The sequence below is a fragment of the Cheilinus undulatus genome, linkage group 19 (genome assembly GCF_018320785.1).
Source record: "Cheilinus undulatus linkage group 19, ASM1832078v1, whole genome shotgun sequence".
Lineage (NCBI taxonomy): Eukaryota > Metazoa > Chordata > Actinopteri > Labriformes > Labridae > Cheilinus > Cheilinus undulatus.
The window spans coordinates 40,742,033-40,757,251 of NC_054883.1; the positions used below are offsets into that span (position 1 = coordinate 40,742,033).

Here is a 15,219-nt window from a genome sequence, read left to right on the forward strand (position 1 = left end):
GTGTCCAGAGGGAACTTCTGGTGTTCCTGCAGCCAGCCTCAAGTTGACACTCATGGTATAGCGATTTTTGCACTTCCGCATTGGCTTCATTTTTCAGGACCAAAGGCTGCTGCTTGGATGGTACGGGTCGTTTTTTTGGGACCCTTTCCAACTTTTGCTCTATGGAAATGCAAAAACTGCGTGCCCTTCTGCATCGAACTGAGACGGACCGCTTGGTGGAAACGACCTAAAAGTGGTGCATGTGTTTAGAACAGGGTCAGTGCTTGTGCCCTAAATATAGTCCCTCTCTTTAGCAGCAAAATTTTCTATTTTTAACATCACGTCAGCCCTACTTTGAACAAATGATGCATCTCTATCAGGAAGGATGAGGAAGGAGGAAGTCCAAAACTGATTGCAGCGTTTACTATTTTTATGCAATTTGCTCATGAACCGTTTTATCTGAAAGTGCATGAAAATATGAAGTTTATGTGCTCTGACTATCATCTGTATACACGCTAAGCACCAAATTGACTGTTTAATGTTGACATAATTAAGACATGCTAACAAACTTAACAAACCAAATAACTGCTAAGTGACTTCACAGATAACTGAGAACCTAACTAGCTCTGCAAACATAAAGGGGCGACATTGCTCTGGCCTGAGGGAGCAGTGTAGGCCCCCTGATTTGAGTCCTCCCAGTGTGTGGTGGGGAAACAGCCCAGACTGCTTCCTGATTAGTTTAGTGGACCACAGGACGAGGTGGGGAAGGACTGTGATCTGCCACTGTGTAAATGCTGGTATGCATGTGTGCGTGTTTGCGTATGTGTCTTTTTAAGGAGGGGGGATTTGACTGCGGCCATGGCGGTTCCAGACCATGTAATTTACTCCCACTTAGCGTGGAGAAAAAACTAACAATTTCAGTCATAACACGGGAGTGAAATTATGGTGGGGGAAGCTGCTGGACTCGGCCTATACTCTGTCTATATATTTCTCTGTGCGCAGGTTGTTCAAGCAGACACATTCAGGACAATTATCAATTCTCCAAAAATAGTCGCGCTGTACTTCCAGAAGCTCCGAACAAACAGATCCGAGTGAGTCAGCATTTCCAGTGGAATGAGTAATCTGGTCCTAATGCAGACTCACAGGAGGGCAGGACATCCCACTCTAAACTTAGGGAGGTTAATCAGTGAATTAACCTCACTAAAACAAACTAATGGACCCAGATCTTGCATGAAACCAGGCGTACATCCGACGTCCTGTGAGTAGTCCTTTGTTCTCTCTGCTTTTCTTCTGAGAAACACCTTAAAATCCTGGGATGACTGACAGCCATAAACACAGGCTGGAGCTGGGATCTGTTTTCTTGTGGGCAGCTCCAAACCACAAGAATACTACATTCATCATGCCAGAGCAAATTTAAGATTGGTGATGACAATGCATGAGAAGAACGGGGCTGGGGAGTAGATGTGAGTATGAGTGTGCAAAGCAGACGGTGAGTCACTCCACGGCTCAGAAAGAACACAGGATGAAGATGAGGAGTCCAGAATGGAGGGAAGAGGAAGGTGACTGATTACATTTTTTATTTTCTTAATGATCGCTCTCTGACCCTTTATTCCACAGTGAAACATTCTCAAAAAACCTGTGAAGCTACGACTTAAATGTAATTTTGATCTAGGACACGGGTGTCAAAGTCAAACGCGGCCCACGGTGCAGTTTTACCCGGCCCCCAAGATCATTTCATATTTTAATTGGAAGTGTCTCACCTGAATGAGGTTCGCAGATTTCCTCCTGTATAAAAATGTAAATTTAACCTTGAAGATTTAAAAAAGAAACCCTTGTTAAGTCATAAAAATCTGAAAAAGTAGAGTGGAAATAGTCATGAATGAGGGAAAGAAATTCATTTGTGTTTTCATTTCAGATTTTCATTTTGCATCCCAAGATTATGACCTAAACTTAGGAATCAGACTTTTTATTTCATATTTTGACCTTTTAAATTCATCATTTTGACCTTTTCTCTCATAGTGTGACCTTTAAAACTCCTAACTTTGACTTTTAATCCCATATTTTCACTTTTTAAACTCCTGATCTAGAATTTTATCTCATATTTTGACCTTTCAGAGTCACTTTTTTGAATTTTATCTTTTATTTTGACCTTAAAACTCATGACTTTAATCCTTTAAACGCCAAAGTCGCAAAACTGCAACAAGCAACATTGCTGAATTAAACAGGCTCTAGTTGCAATTATGGTGCCTAATGTTGTTACCACTTTACACCAGGAGATGGCGGACATGAGTAACTTCAGTCCCAGCAGCATTTGTGGGTGTGTTTCTATTCAAAGTTTTGGAGAGAGAGAGTTTTGACAGACCCACCCCCGGTCGAGGAGACAAGGAAGTGGTGGTTGGAGTCGAAGAAAGAGAGCAAATTGTAGCGAGAATTCTCACAATGTCGGGAGGAATAGAGGAATATTCACCCTCTGACATGAAGTTCAGTCGTCCGGTGAGACCGTGGGTGAAACTGACGGTGCGTCTGTGAGCACAGACAGCGCGTCCGTACGCCATGATAGTCCACAAGCAGCACATACCGGGGCCGATGCTTTGCCTCACCGTGGCCGGGGAGGGAGGGTACGAGGTGGGGGTATCGGGATGGTCAAAACACCGCGAATAGTGACGGAGGTAGGGAATGAAAAACACCACGGAGGTAGGGGCAGCCATGTTAGAAGCTGTGGGAGAAAACGCACAGCCAATGGTGGTGGAGGCCGCCTGATGATGTCAGAATATGCAAATTAGATGAGTGAATTTACTCCCATCACAAACTTTGGGTCATACTGAAGATTTTTCTCATTTACAGTATGCCTAATCCCTAACCACTCTCAAGCTACAGCCTTTTGAAATCTTAATATCAAAATGGAATATTTTCTTTAAAAAGAACTCTGGTATCCAAAGAGTTAAGTCTCTATCTTATATATTTGCCTTTTAAAACCTTTTTTGACTTTTAATTTTGTATTTTGACCTTTAGGACTTATAAAGTTGACTTTTTATCTCAGATTTTGAGCCTTTCACTCATTCATTTATTTAGCCTTTATTTGACATGGACACACAGTAACATTGATGCTGTGACATTTAATCATTTTGACTTTTCTTTAGAAATCTTAAAATCCTTTATCATCACTGTTTCATTTTCCCTATAATTCATCACCTGTGAAAACACGGCTGACAGTTTTTGGTTAAATCTTGACCCTGTTAGGCCCTCAGGTTAGACCTTAATTCAGATTTCGGCCCCTGTCTTGATTGAGTTTGACACTCCTGGTTCCAGGATTTTCATGAAAAATATTTGACTGGTAGAGAATCAGTGTTCTCAGTCAGTGATAACCAGATGATGCATGATGCTTGATTTTTGCCAACGTCCAATGTGCTGATATTTACAAAATAATCTGAGCTGATATGGCGGTTTTTCAGTCATGTGATCCCAAATGTCCGTTGGTGGTCAGGTGATGGGACAGCCAGAGGAAATGAACTGGAGGAAAGTTGGTACTTAACAGCTCTAAATGGACCTTTACACTGAAATTATCAACAAGAAACTACTACATACACTGAGTACCATTCCTACATTTACAAAAATGTGATTTTAACCACAGTTTAACTGATTTGGTGACTGTGGAGGTTATCATGACTTGACGAGCCCACATATTAGCCCCGCCCACATGAAACCAAAAGAGGTGAAAACTTTCTAACAGTGTTAATCCAGAATTCAGTCACATGTAGATCTCAGTGTTTTAAACCAAATTCCAACATTTCTAGAGAGTTAAGACAAAAACTTTGGATTTCAGGTTACAGGGTCTCTCAGTAAACTTCCTAAGGGACACTGAGAATGGTTAGATCTGTGGGAAGCTCTGCTTGTTTAGCAAGTTTATTCATAAAAGAATGAACTCAAAACCTTTTCGGTTGCTGCCACTTGGATTGGATGTTTAAGTGGACTACAGATGCCACAAAAAATTCTGGTTTCCCAGGGAGAACAAGCTCAAATTTGGGTCTTGCAATTTGTTTTAAAGAGTTTTTTCCAGGTATTTCCAAACAAGATGCTGATGTTAAAATGTATCTGGCCCTAAAGACGGCTGCTGTCAGAGGCCTCACGTATCATTGTTGACCTACAACAGTGAGCCTCCAGTTCATTTCTAACACCTCCACTTCTGACAGGGATGGAAGGAGGCAAGATGGAGGCACAGAGCTGCATGTACTCCCTACACCAGGGGTCATCAAGAACATCTGCACACGGGCCAGATTTAGTCTCAACAGAAACTCTGGGGGCCGGACTTTCAAATACACAAAAATTAAAGAAATATTCTGCTCTGATTGAAATATTATTATTGTAGTATTTGTATTTTCTTTCAAAACGCAGGACATTTCTAGTCATTATTTAGAATGTAGCAGGCCTGACAACAAAACTGGACCCTGAAAATCCCAGAGAATGGGTAAAAGTCATTTAGCACCAATATTAGCCCATTTTGAAACTTTTAACTCCTTCTTGCCTCTTTATTCCAATTGTTGCAAGATTTTAACCCCTTTTGAACCACTTTTCCTGCATGTTTTATCTGCTTTGCGCCTCTCTTGTATCCATTTTTGCCACTTTTCTTCTATTTTTGTCACTTTTTAACCCCTTTTCCTTACTTTTTTGCACTATTTTTGTCATTTGTAACCAATTGTTGATACCTTTTGCCCCTATTTTCCTCTTTTCCCTTTTATTTTGCCACATTTTAACCTCTTTTCACAACTTTTTTTGCCAATATTTGCCCCCTTTTGCCACTCCACAACCCATTTTGCCATACATCACCCATTTTTGCCACTCTCTAACCCAGTGTTACTCAACCCTGCTCAAAGAGCCAAATTGGTGAAAAATACCTTTGTAAGAGTCACAATCTAAGTGGTGAAAAGTGGCAAAAAAAAACCCCAGCTTAAAGTAGCAATTACCCCGTCATTTTTGCAGCACTTCTGCCAACCTTAACCTTATTTTTAAATATCTACTAATAATGAGAGTAAATTTCAGTAAAAACAGATCAAATGTTAAGAAATTCTAAAGTTATTTTAGTGCTAATTGTTTGTGGGATGGATTTAACAGCTGCAGACATTTAAACCAAAGGATACTCTTAAAACCACAACATCTTTCTTTCCTCATCCTCTGAATTTAATGATCTTTCGGGGGCCGGACAGGAAGCTTTGGGGGGCCTGATATGGCCCCCGGGCCACCAGTTGATGATCAGTGCCCTACACCTTCCCTGTCTCCGTCTAAATCCCCCTCACCCTCCTCTCCTGAGCTCACGTACACCACCGCCCTCCCTGGCAGCGCTTTGAGCCTGATATGACCACAGTTTAGATAAGCATTCTTCCACAATGAGAAGCCAGAAGTGCATTTTTTTCCCTTCGCCTTCTCAGACAAAGCCTTAGAAATGCCTCTGGTTTCTGCGTCCTGATGGGGAGCTGTGAGTTTGTTTTCAATTTAGGGGTTATCCCAGGAACACGCAGGTTTCTCTCCCAAAATAGGCAGCACAGAGAACGGGATAAGGAGGGAGGGAGAAGGAGGAGAAGAAGAAGGAGGGAGGGGAGTTTGGTTAATGAGCACCAGATGCTTTACCTTCGGTGGTAGCCACATTCTTTGGAGCTTTAGTTGGTGTGTGATCTGTGCTCGAACTTATGTCAGAGGAGATGCTTGAGCTCCCTTTACCTGCAGGGGAGAAAAACAGAACTTTATCATGACAAACTGCAGTTAAAAATGTTGTTTTTATGCTCTTACCTCGTTTAAATCTGCCTTTCTAGGAGGGAGAAATGCAGTGAAGATTGTCTGTCAAAGATGAGGAGGAATCCCACTTTGATTATTTGTTTAAGATGGTAAGGAGGTATGCAGTCTGAAATTTAAAGCCCATTCCTCAGTTCTTTCCTGACTTTTATGTGCCTTTATTTTGAAGGAATCATTAGCCTTGGCATATGCATAAAGACTCTGCTGGCCATTTTTTATACCAGGAGGAGGAATAATACCAAACCCAGGCTTCACATAAGGAGGAAATACTCCTGCGCTGAGGTTTGTACTAGTGCCAAATAATAAAGAAGCTAAAATGAATCTACAGCTTTTATTTTATGAGCTATCCTTGCGCTGTTACATAAAGGTTTGGTTATTGTTTTGCAGAGGTATTCTTTAATTGTTGGCCTCTGCTGCAGGAGTAAAGCAGGCTGCACTGTGCTGGTGCCTGCAGACGGCCTGCGGACTTCTTGTTTATGGCATTTTCATTCCTCAGTTAGATCATAAACGCAGCTCTGTGGGTTTCCTGAGACTTAAGAATGTGACTTTTTCCCAGCACAAGAAGAAGAAGAGGTATTTTCAAACAGTCACAGACTCATGCAAATTAAAAGCAGCCTCCTAAGCAGAAGAGACAAGTCCCAAAATAATGCAAAGTTTGAGCACAAGGACACGGAGCTCTGACAGATAAACAGCCTGGAGGAACCACTCCAGTGTGGACTGTGAACACCCTGCTTTAGCTTTCTGTGCCTGAGCAGCGATGATGCTGAGTTACTCAATGCTTCAGTTATAATTGAGAATAAACTGACAGCCTCTGGACATCTTTATCCCCACTTTAAATCAAAATAGTGGTAATGCACGCTGTTCCACAAGGTGCTGTTGGTGCTATGAGTTAGAGCACGAGTGTCAAACTCAAGGCCCCGGGGCCAAATGCGGCCCACGGTGCAGTTTTACCTGGTCTGCAAGATCATTTCGTATTTCAATTAGACTTAGCTCACCCGAATGAGGTCTGCAGATTTCCTCCAGTATAAAAATGTACATTTAACCTTGAAGATTAAAAAAAAAAAAAAAAAACATGTTAAGTCATAAAAATCTGAAAAAGTAGAGAGTGGAAATAGTCAGGAATGAGGGGAAGAAATTCATTTGTGTTTTCATTTCATATTTTCATTTTGAGCCCCAAGATTATGACCTAAACTTAGGATTTTGACTTTTTCTCTCATATTTTGACGTTAAAGGTTCACAATTTTTCATTTTAAATCATACTGTGACCTTTTAAACTCCTGACTTTGACTTTAAATCCCATATTTTCACTTTTTAAATGCCTTATCTAGAATTTTATCTCATATTTTGACATTTTAGAGTCACTCTTTGAATTTTAGCTTCCATTTTGACTTTTTAAACCAGTGCACCGCTAACGCTATGTTAGCAGACCGTATTTTTGCTTTCCCTCATCAAACTCATCAAATACACAATCCAACAACTCCAAAACGCTCTTGTGGACAAGTTGTGACCTGCACATTCACCAAGCTATGAAATAATCATGGAACATTACGATACAGAGATGTTTTAAATTTAAAAGCAAAGCCGGAACTACACTCCAGACATGGCTGCTGCACTGTGTCACTCCGCCCAGTGGTTTACTCAACAAATGGTTCAGAGTATTTGCTTCATGTGTCGTAATGTTACATAATTATACGTTATTATTTCATAGCATGGTGAATAGAAGATAAAATTCAAAAAAGTGACTCTGAAAGGTCAAAGGAATAAAAAGTCTGATTCCTAAGTTTAGGTCATAATCTTGGGATGCAAAATTGAAAATCTGAAATGAAAACACAAAATAATTTCTTTCCCTCATTCCTGACTATTTCTACTCTCTACTTTTTCAGATTTTTATGACTTAACAAGGTTTCTTTTTTAAATCTTCAAGGTTAAATGTACATTTTTATACTGGAGGAAATCTGCAAACCTCGTTCAGGTGAGACACTTCTAATTAAAATATGAAATGATCTTGAGGGCCGGGTAAAACTACACCGTGGGCCGCATTTGGCCCCCGGGCCCTGAGTTTGACCAACTTACCATAAAAGGGTGCACATTAAATGTTTAGCTGGCTCATCCCTGTTGTCGATGTTTCTGTATTTTTAATGCCATTTTTAAATATCAAATTAAGATATTAATGTGACTTCTTTATTGTTGCTGTGGTACCTGATCAGGAATCTTTGATGTTTGATTTTAACGAGTATCACATCAAATCTAAAAACTATGGTTTTGTCACAGACCTATTCTTAAACCCTACCATGTCATTTTGGTGGCTAAACCTAACACACTGTCTTTTTCACTCACTCATAAGCAATGAACGACTTTTTAGCAAACTTAAACACATCGCAATTTTGTCTCCCAGCTATACAGATTTGACTTGACATTGCTTGTATATTACTGCCGACTTGATGCTCTTATTTTGAAGGCCTATTTGATGACAGAGCTCTGTTTGTGGGAAACTAATGCTGGAGTCACACCAAGATCATGTAAGTCTGAAGCAAGGCTGCAGTATTTGACGAGTCTGTAGTGAAAACCTGCTGACAACAATGACAAAAGAGCCGCAGATACGTCACATGATTTAAAACTACTGCAGCTCATATGGTAGGCTTATGAATGACATCATTGAGCCGGCACATCTGCTACACCTCCTTCTGTCTCCAGAAATGACTCATGAGCAGCCTGATGGTGAAAACTTCTCTAATATCCAGGCTGAGAGGAGACAAACAAATACATTTTAATATTTCAGCAGTTACAGCATTCTTTCTCTCAGCGTGAGGAGCTCTGGGGGGCTGTTTGTGGATCTGTGCAGGCTGATTGTTTTCTGTATTCCAGGAACAAAAAAAGAGAAACTTTGAGATAAGCTTCTGCTTCCTGACTTATTTGCTTATACAAGTGCTGGTGGAGACTTGCTGCATAGTTGCGACCAGTGTGTAATCAACTGTGGACTCACACTTGGAAACAGATATGCACACAAACACAGCAGGATTTTGCTCTCAGTGCAACAGTGTAATACCTTTCTTTGTATAATGCCAAATTTTATATACATGTAAGTAAAACTCTGGCTATTTTTTGTATTAAATTAAACCTTGACTTGATTCCTTAATAGAAAACTTAATCTGCAGATGACTGTTTTCATTTCTAGTGGAAAAAATGCTGGTATTCTCATTTTATCAGTGGTTTCTGTGCTGTTATTTGATAGTTTAGTCTTCTATCATTTTGACAGAATACTGAGGGATTTGCCAGTCTAATCCTGGTGCACTGTAATGCCAAAAGTATTCGCTCACCTGCCTTGACTCACATATAAACTTAAGTGACATCCCATTCCTAAGTGTGTTTATGGGAATTTTTGACCATTCTTCCAGAAGTGCATTTGTGAGGTCACACACTGATGTTGGACGAGAAGGCCTGGCTCTCAGTCTCCGCTCTAATTCATCCCAAAGGTGTTCTGTGGGGTTGAGGTCAGGACTCTGTGCAGGCCAGTCAAGTTGATCCACACCAAACTCTCTCCTCCATGTCTTTATGGAGCTTGCTTTGTGCACTGGTGCACAGTCATGTTGGAACAGGAAGGGGCCATCCCCAAACTGTTCCCACAAAGCTGGGAGCATGGAATTGTTCAAAACCAGCATATTTGAGAAGGCTTTTATTTTAAAATCTTGCATTAGATTGCCTTGTTACTGCACCAGATATATTGTGGGGTCTCCAACTATCACTCTAAGGTGGAATGAGTGTGTGGTAACAGGGGGTCTTAAGTATTTCAGTTTAAAGTTTGGCAGTTATTTTCTTTATTATTGTTTTACTTTAAAGTTAGGCAGTTGCACAATTGATATGGCACATTTGAGAAGGCTTTTCAGAGTTCCTTTCACTGGAACTAAGGGGCCAAGCCCAGCTCCTGAAAAACAAGCCCACACCATAATCCCCCCTCCACCAAACTTTACACTTGGCACAATGCAGTCAGACAAGTACCGTTCTCCTGGCAACCGCCAAACCCAGACTGGTCCATAAGATCACCAAATGGAGAAGCGCGATTGGTCACTCCAGAGAAGGCGTCTCCACTGCTCTAGAGTCCAGTGGCGGCGTGCTTTACACCACTGCGTCCCACGCTTTGCATTGCACTTGGTGATGTATGGCTTAGATGCAGCTGTTACCATGGAAACCCATTCCATGAAGCTCTCTACCACTGTTCTTGAGCTAATCTGAAGGCCACATGAAGTTTGGAGGTCTGTAGCCATTGACTCTGCAGAAAGTTGGCCATCTCTGCGCACTATGACCTCAGCATCCTCTGACCCCGCTCCGTCATTTTACGTGGCCTACCACTTGGTGGCTGAGTTGCTGTCATTCCCAATGGCTTCCACTTCGTTATAATCCCACTGACAGTTGACTGTGGAATATTTAGGAGCCAGGAAATTTCACGACTGGACTTGTTGCACAGGTGGCATCCTATCACAGTACCACGCTGGAATTCACTGAGCTCCTGAGAGCGAGCCATTCTTTCACTAATGTTTGTAGAAACAGTCTGCATGCCTAGGTGATGATTTTATACACCTGTGGACATGGAAGTGATTGGAACACCGGATTTACATTATTTGGATGGGTGAGTGAATACTTTTGGCAATATAGTGTATTGGATATTGGTCCATTTTAATAGCTGGATCACATTAGTGGCACTGATCTGTACATAAGGGTGCCATCTGTACAGGTAAGTTCTATGCTGTTCTGTGTTTACTGCAAGCATGCATGTGTGCACTGCATCACTGTCATGTCAGCCTGCATATGTAGGTCTGTAAAACACAGCATGGAGGAAGCTAACAATAAAAGCTAAGAAGTTTTTGTTTGCTGTATTGCAAGACGGACATGTGGCTGCAATCACAGCACTGAGTCTGTGTGGATAAGCCTCATTCAGGTTTGCCCATCTGAGCACTGCAGTTTTACTCCATTCTTCTTTGCAAAACAGCTCAAACTCTGTCAGACTGCACAGGGATTGGCCACTCAAGATCACTCCCCCTGTTGTCTTTAAACCATTTCTGTGTAGCTTTCGCTGTATGCTTGGAGTCATTGTCTAATAAATCTCTTCCCAAGCCATAGTTCTGTTGTAAACTGAATAGGATTGCCCTCCCGGATTTTCCTATATTTTGCTGCATTTATTTTACCCTCTACCTTTACAAGCCTTTCGGGGACAGCACCCCCACGGCATGATGCTGCCACCACCATGCTTCAAATAGGGGATGGTGTTTTTGTGGTAATAGTCATAGGTGTCTTGGTGTCCTCTCTCACTAGTCTCCTTCTTGCACAGTCACTCAGTTTGTGAGGACGGCCTGATCCAGGCAGATTTACACATGTGACATATTCTCTCTACAGCGTGGCTAACATTATAAGCTAGCACTACCTGCCTTCATTCCTCTTTGCAGATTAATATTGTGCTTTGAGATGTGGCCTTTTTTTACTTCGGGGGGAAGTCATACGTGAGCTTAACCCTCGACAGCCCACATACCACTTTATTTCCATTGACTACTTTAAAAAACTGTCATACCGCGTTGTTCCTACTACATGCCAACCACTAAGCCATCGTTGAGCTTCTCATGTTTACATCCGTGAAGGGCCAGACAGGAAGGCAGCAGCCATTAACTGAAGCTACAGCAGCCTCTAGTGGCGGGATGTTCATTACTGTTTAAAGGCCGGCTCAGACTACATGAATTCAGCCAGATTCAAACCCGACTGTGATGTCGCAGCTCGTCGTCAAAATCAAGCCCGATGTTGAGAGTTGGGAACGACAAAAAACGTCTTACGATTCCTCACGACCACGATTCTACAAGACTAGCATGTCAGAATTTTTCGTACATCGTCGTCTAGTTTGACACCCTGACCTGACATTGACACTTTTATCCCCTTTTAGTCCTCAAAACTAATGTGTACATTTTATTTAATTTTATTTACATTATCATGTGCATACCTTAAGTTCTATCTGAAGGAGAGCCAGTCCATAATGTCCTCCTTTTGATACATCCATACTTATTATCCATGATCCAATCCATAACTATTTCTTATTTTCCTTTTTTTTTGAGCAAAAAGACCGCTACAATCACACAGAGCACTTCTGTTGTAGAGTGACTGACACGCATTGGCCCGCCCCCTGACAAAAAATGATGGGAAATTCGTTTCACCGACTCATAAATCCCGCGCCGGCTAATTTGATAAACGAATTTGACCATTTTAGCAATTAACCCTGAGCATCCCAAATCCATACCCTGACTTTTCAATAACCTTTTCTCTGAGTTGCTCAGAGTGTTCTTTTGTCTTCATGGTGTAAAGGTAGCCATGAATTCCAATTAACCAGTGACTGGACCTTCCAGACACAGGTGTCTTTATACTAGAATCACTGAGACACATTCACTGCACTCAGGTGATCATCATTTCACTAACTGTGTGATTAGTAGCACCAACTAGCTGATCTCTGCTAGGTCAGGCACTTTAAAGAGGGGTGAAATGTATGCAGTCGCTTATTTTACATTACCTCCATTTATTAAACTGCAATACTTTGTAGAAGTCTGTTTTCACTTTGAGGTTAAAGACGTTTCTTTTTTGTCCAAAAAAGCCAAATTGTATTGACCATGATTGATTTATAAAATGAATAAGAGGGTAACACATCCAAGGGGGTGGATACTTTTTATAGTCTGTAAACAATTCTAAAGGTGTCCTCAACGTCAGCATAACACTTGTCCCTGTAGTCACGTGACCTCTGGTATGTGACGTAACGTCTGTTCCACCCCAGTCCACACACCAAAAGGAACCTGAAATTTGCAGGATACAATACTTAAAGGGGACATATTTTGGGGGGGAGATGTGGACAGGCCAGGGGCACATATTTTATTAGAAAAGCCTGAAAATTTTTTTTTTTTGCATAATATGTCCCCTTTAATAAATATTATTGTCCACACCTTCCCCTTGGTAATCTGTGTAGTGCACAATTGGTACAAGTAAAGCTAAGACAGCTTGATATGTCGGTATTAGATACAAATCAATCAACCATTGAGGGCAAGACACATGTAGCTATTAATGGGATGTGTTACCATGGCTGTTGCCACAGCGGAGTCGCGGAATATTTATCAATGAAAATGCTAGATGTCAGACAAAGGAAGCATGAACTGCTGTTGGAAACTGCTGTTCTGTTGCTGTATCTCATTTTTGGTTTTTGCTGTGTACTTGGGATGGACTACAATTAGTCTTTGCCATTGCTGCACATTTACTCCCCAATGCTCGCACCCAAGGATGCAGAACTCCAGCCAGACATATTTTGTGATAGTGTTCTCTGTCACTTTCATGGCTCTCAAATACACCTGGAATGAAATTATCCACTAAAACACAGGTGCCCGGGGGCCAAATGCAGCCCACAGAGCAGTTTTACCCGGTCTGTAAGATCATTTCATATTTTAACTAGAAAAGCACTCGGAGAGCGCAGACCTCCACCATTAGCCCTATCTCCCAATAGTGAAGAACCCTTTAAAAAATTCCTGGACCCGTCCCCATGTGCCCCCCACCACAGCATTCGCCGATTACTTCCTTCCCCCCGGTGGGGTAGAAACACGGTGAGGGAAAGCATTGGCTTCGCTAAGGGTGCCAACAGAAGCACCCATGGTCTCACCAGACAACTGGAAGTCATGGCAGAGGGTGAATATTCCTCTATTCCTCCCAGCAATGTGAGTATTCTCGCTACAATTCGCTGTCTTTCTTTCTGTAACACTCCGACTCATCTCCTCAACCAGGCGTGCATCTTTCAAACTCTATAAACTCCAAAACTTTGAATAGAAACACACCCAAAAACTGCTGCTCCAAAAACTGCTGCTGGGATTGAAGTTACTCATGTCCGCCATCTCCTGGTGTAAAGTGGTAACAGCACAGACCCCTGCCATTAGCCCTATCTCCCAATAGTACAGAATCCTTTAAAAAATTCCTGGGTCATACGGTGATCTGGATCACTCCCAAAATCTAATCAGTTCTTCCTTATGCCATTTCTGACATTTCCTGAAAATTTCATCAAAATCTGTCTTCAAGTTTTTGAGTTACGTTGTTAACAAACTAACAAACAAACCCACCTGATCACATAACCTCCTCTGTGGAGGTAATCAGAACTGGCCCACCTGAATGAGGTCTGCAGATTTCCTCCAGTATAAAAATGTAAATTTAACCTTGAAGATTAAAAAAAAAACCTTGTTAAATCATAAAAACCTGAAAAAGTAGAGAGTAGAAATAGTCAGGAATGAGGGAAAGAAATTCATTTGTGTTTTCATTTCATATTTTTATTTAGCATCCCAAGAACATGACCTAAACTTAGGATTTTGACTTTTATTTCATATTTTGACCTTTTTTCTCATATTGTGATCTTTTAGGTTCACAATTTTTCATTTTAAATCATATTGTGACCTTTTAAACTCCTAACTTTGACTTTCAATCCCATATTTTCACTTTTTAATCTCCTGATCTAGAATTATATCTCATATTTTGACCTTTCAGAGTCACTATTTTGAATTTTATCTTCTATTTTGACCTTTTAAACCTTTTCTTTTTTATTTTATCTCATATCTTGACCTTTACACTCATGATTGTAAATCTCTATCTTGTATATTTGCCTTTTAAAACCTTTTTTTGGATCTTTTAATTTTGTATTTTGACCTTCAGGACTTGTAAAGTTGACTTTTTATCTCAGATTTTGAGCCTTAAACTCATTTATTTATTTATTTAGCATTTATTTGACATGGACACACAGTAACATTGATGCTGTGATATTAAATCATTTTGACTATTTTTTTTTTTTTTTAGGAATCTTAAAATCCTTTATCATCACTGTTTAATTTTTCCTATAATTCATTACCTGTGAAAACTCGGTTGACAGTTTTTGGTTAAATCTTGACCCTGTTAGGCCCTCAGGTTAGACCTAAATCCAGATTTTGGCCCCTGCTGTGATGGAGTTTGACTCCCCTTATTTAAAATGTATTGTAGTTTAATGTCAACACCAGGACTTCAGCCATCCACTGAGTGCCATCATAGTCGTGCATGTCTGACAGCAGAAACTTCAACTCTGCTGAATCATAAAGGAGATGTTTCTACACAGAGAAGATCACAGTTTTAATCATGGGAGTCAGGCAGCATCATCTAAACATGTGGCATTCTTACATCAACATAAAAACAAAAGCCTGTGTTTGCACTAGTAGTCCCACTGAGTTAGCTGTATAATTAGTGTACCTCTCCACCAAAGGTTTGTGATGCTGTCCAGTGCCAACCATCATAAGTTTTTTTCTATCCTGCAATAAAAGTGAGAATTACAGCCTTGTGAATTACTTGTAATGACTTGTGTAGAAGAAAACAATCTGCAGAGCCTGTTTTTCCCTCCTGACTGTGTACACGCTATAAAAGAAACACTGGTGAAGCTCA

The 15,219-nt window shown here is 40.9% G+C and overlaps 1 protein-coding gene across 1 annotated transcript in view; it reads right to left on the reverse strand.

Annotated features, from left to right (window-relative positions):
• LOC121527079 (F-box/LRR-repeat protein 7-like) overlaps nucleotides 1-15,219 on the reverse strand; it is a 61,400-nt gene that overhangs the window by 40,156 nt on the left and 6,025 nt on the right. The window contains exon 2 of the mRNA XM_041813764.1: nucleotides 5,602-5,691. Within this exon, the coding sequence (XP_041669698.1) occupies nucleotides 5,602-5,691 (90 nt within the window). The remainder of the gene's footprint in view (nucleotides 1-5,601; nucleotides 5,692-15,219) is intronic.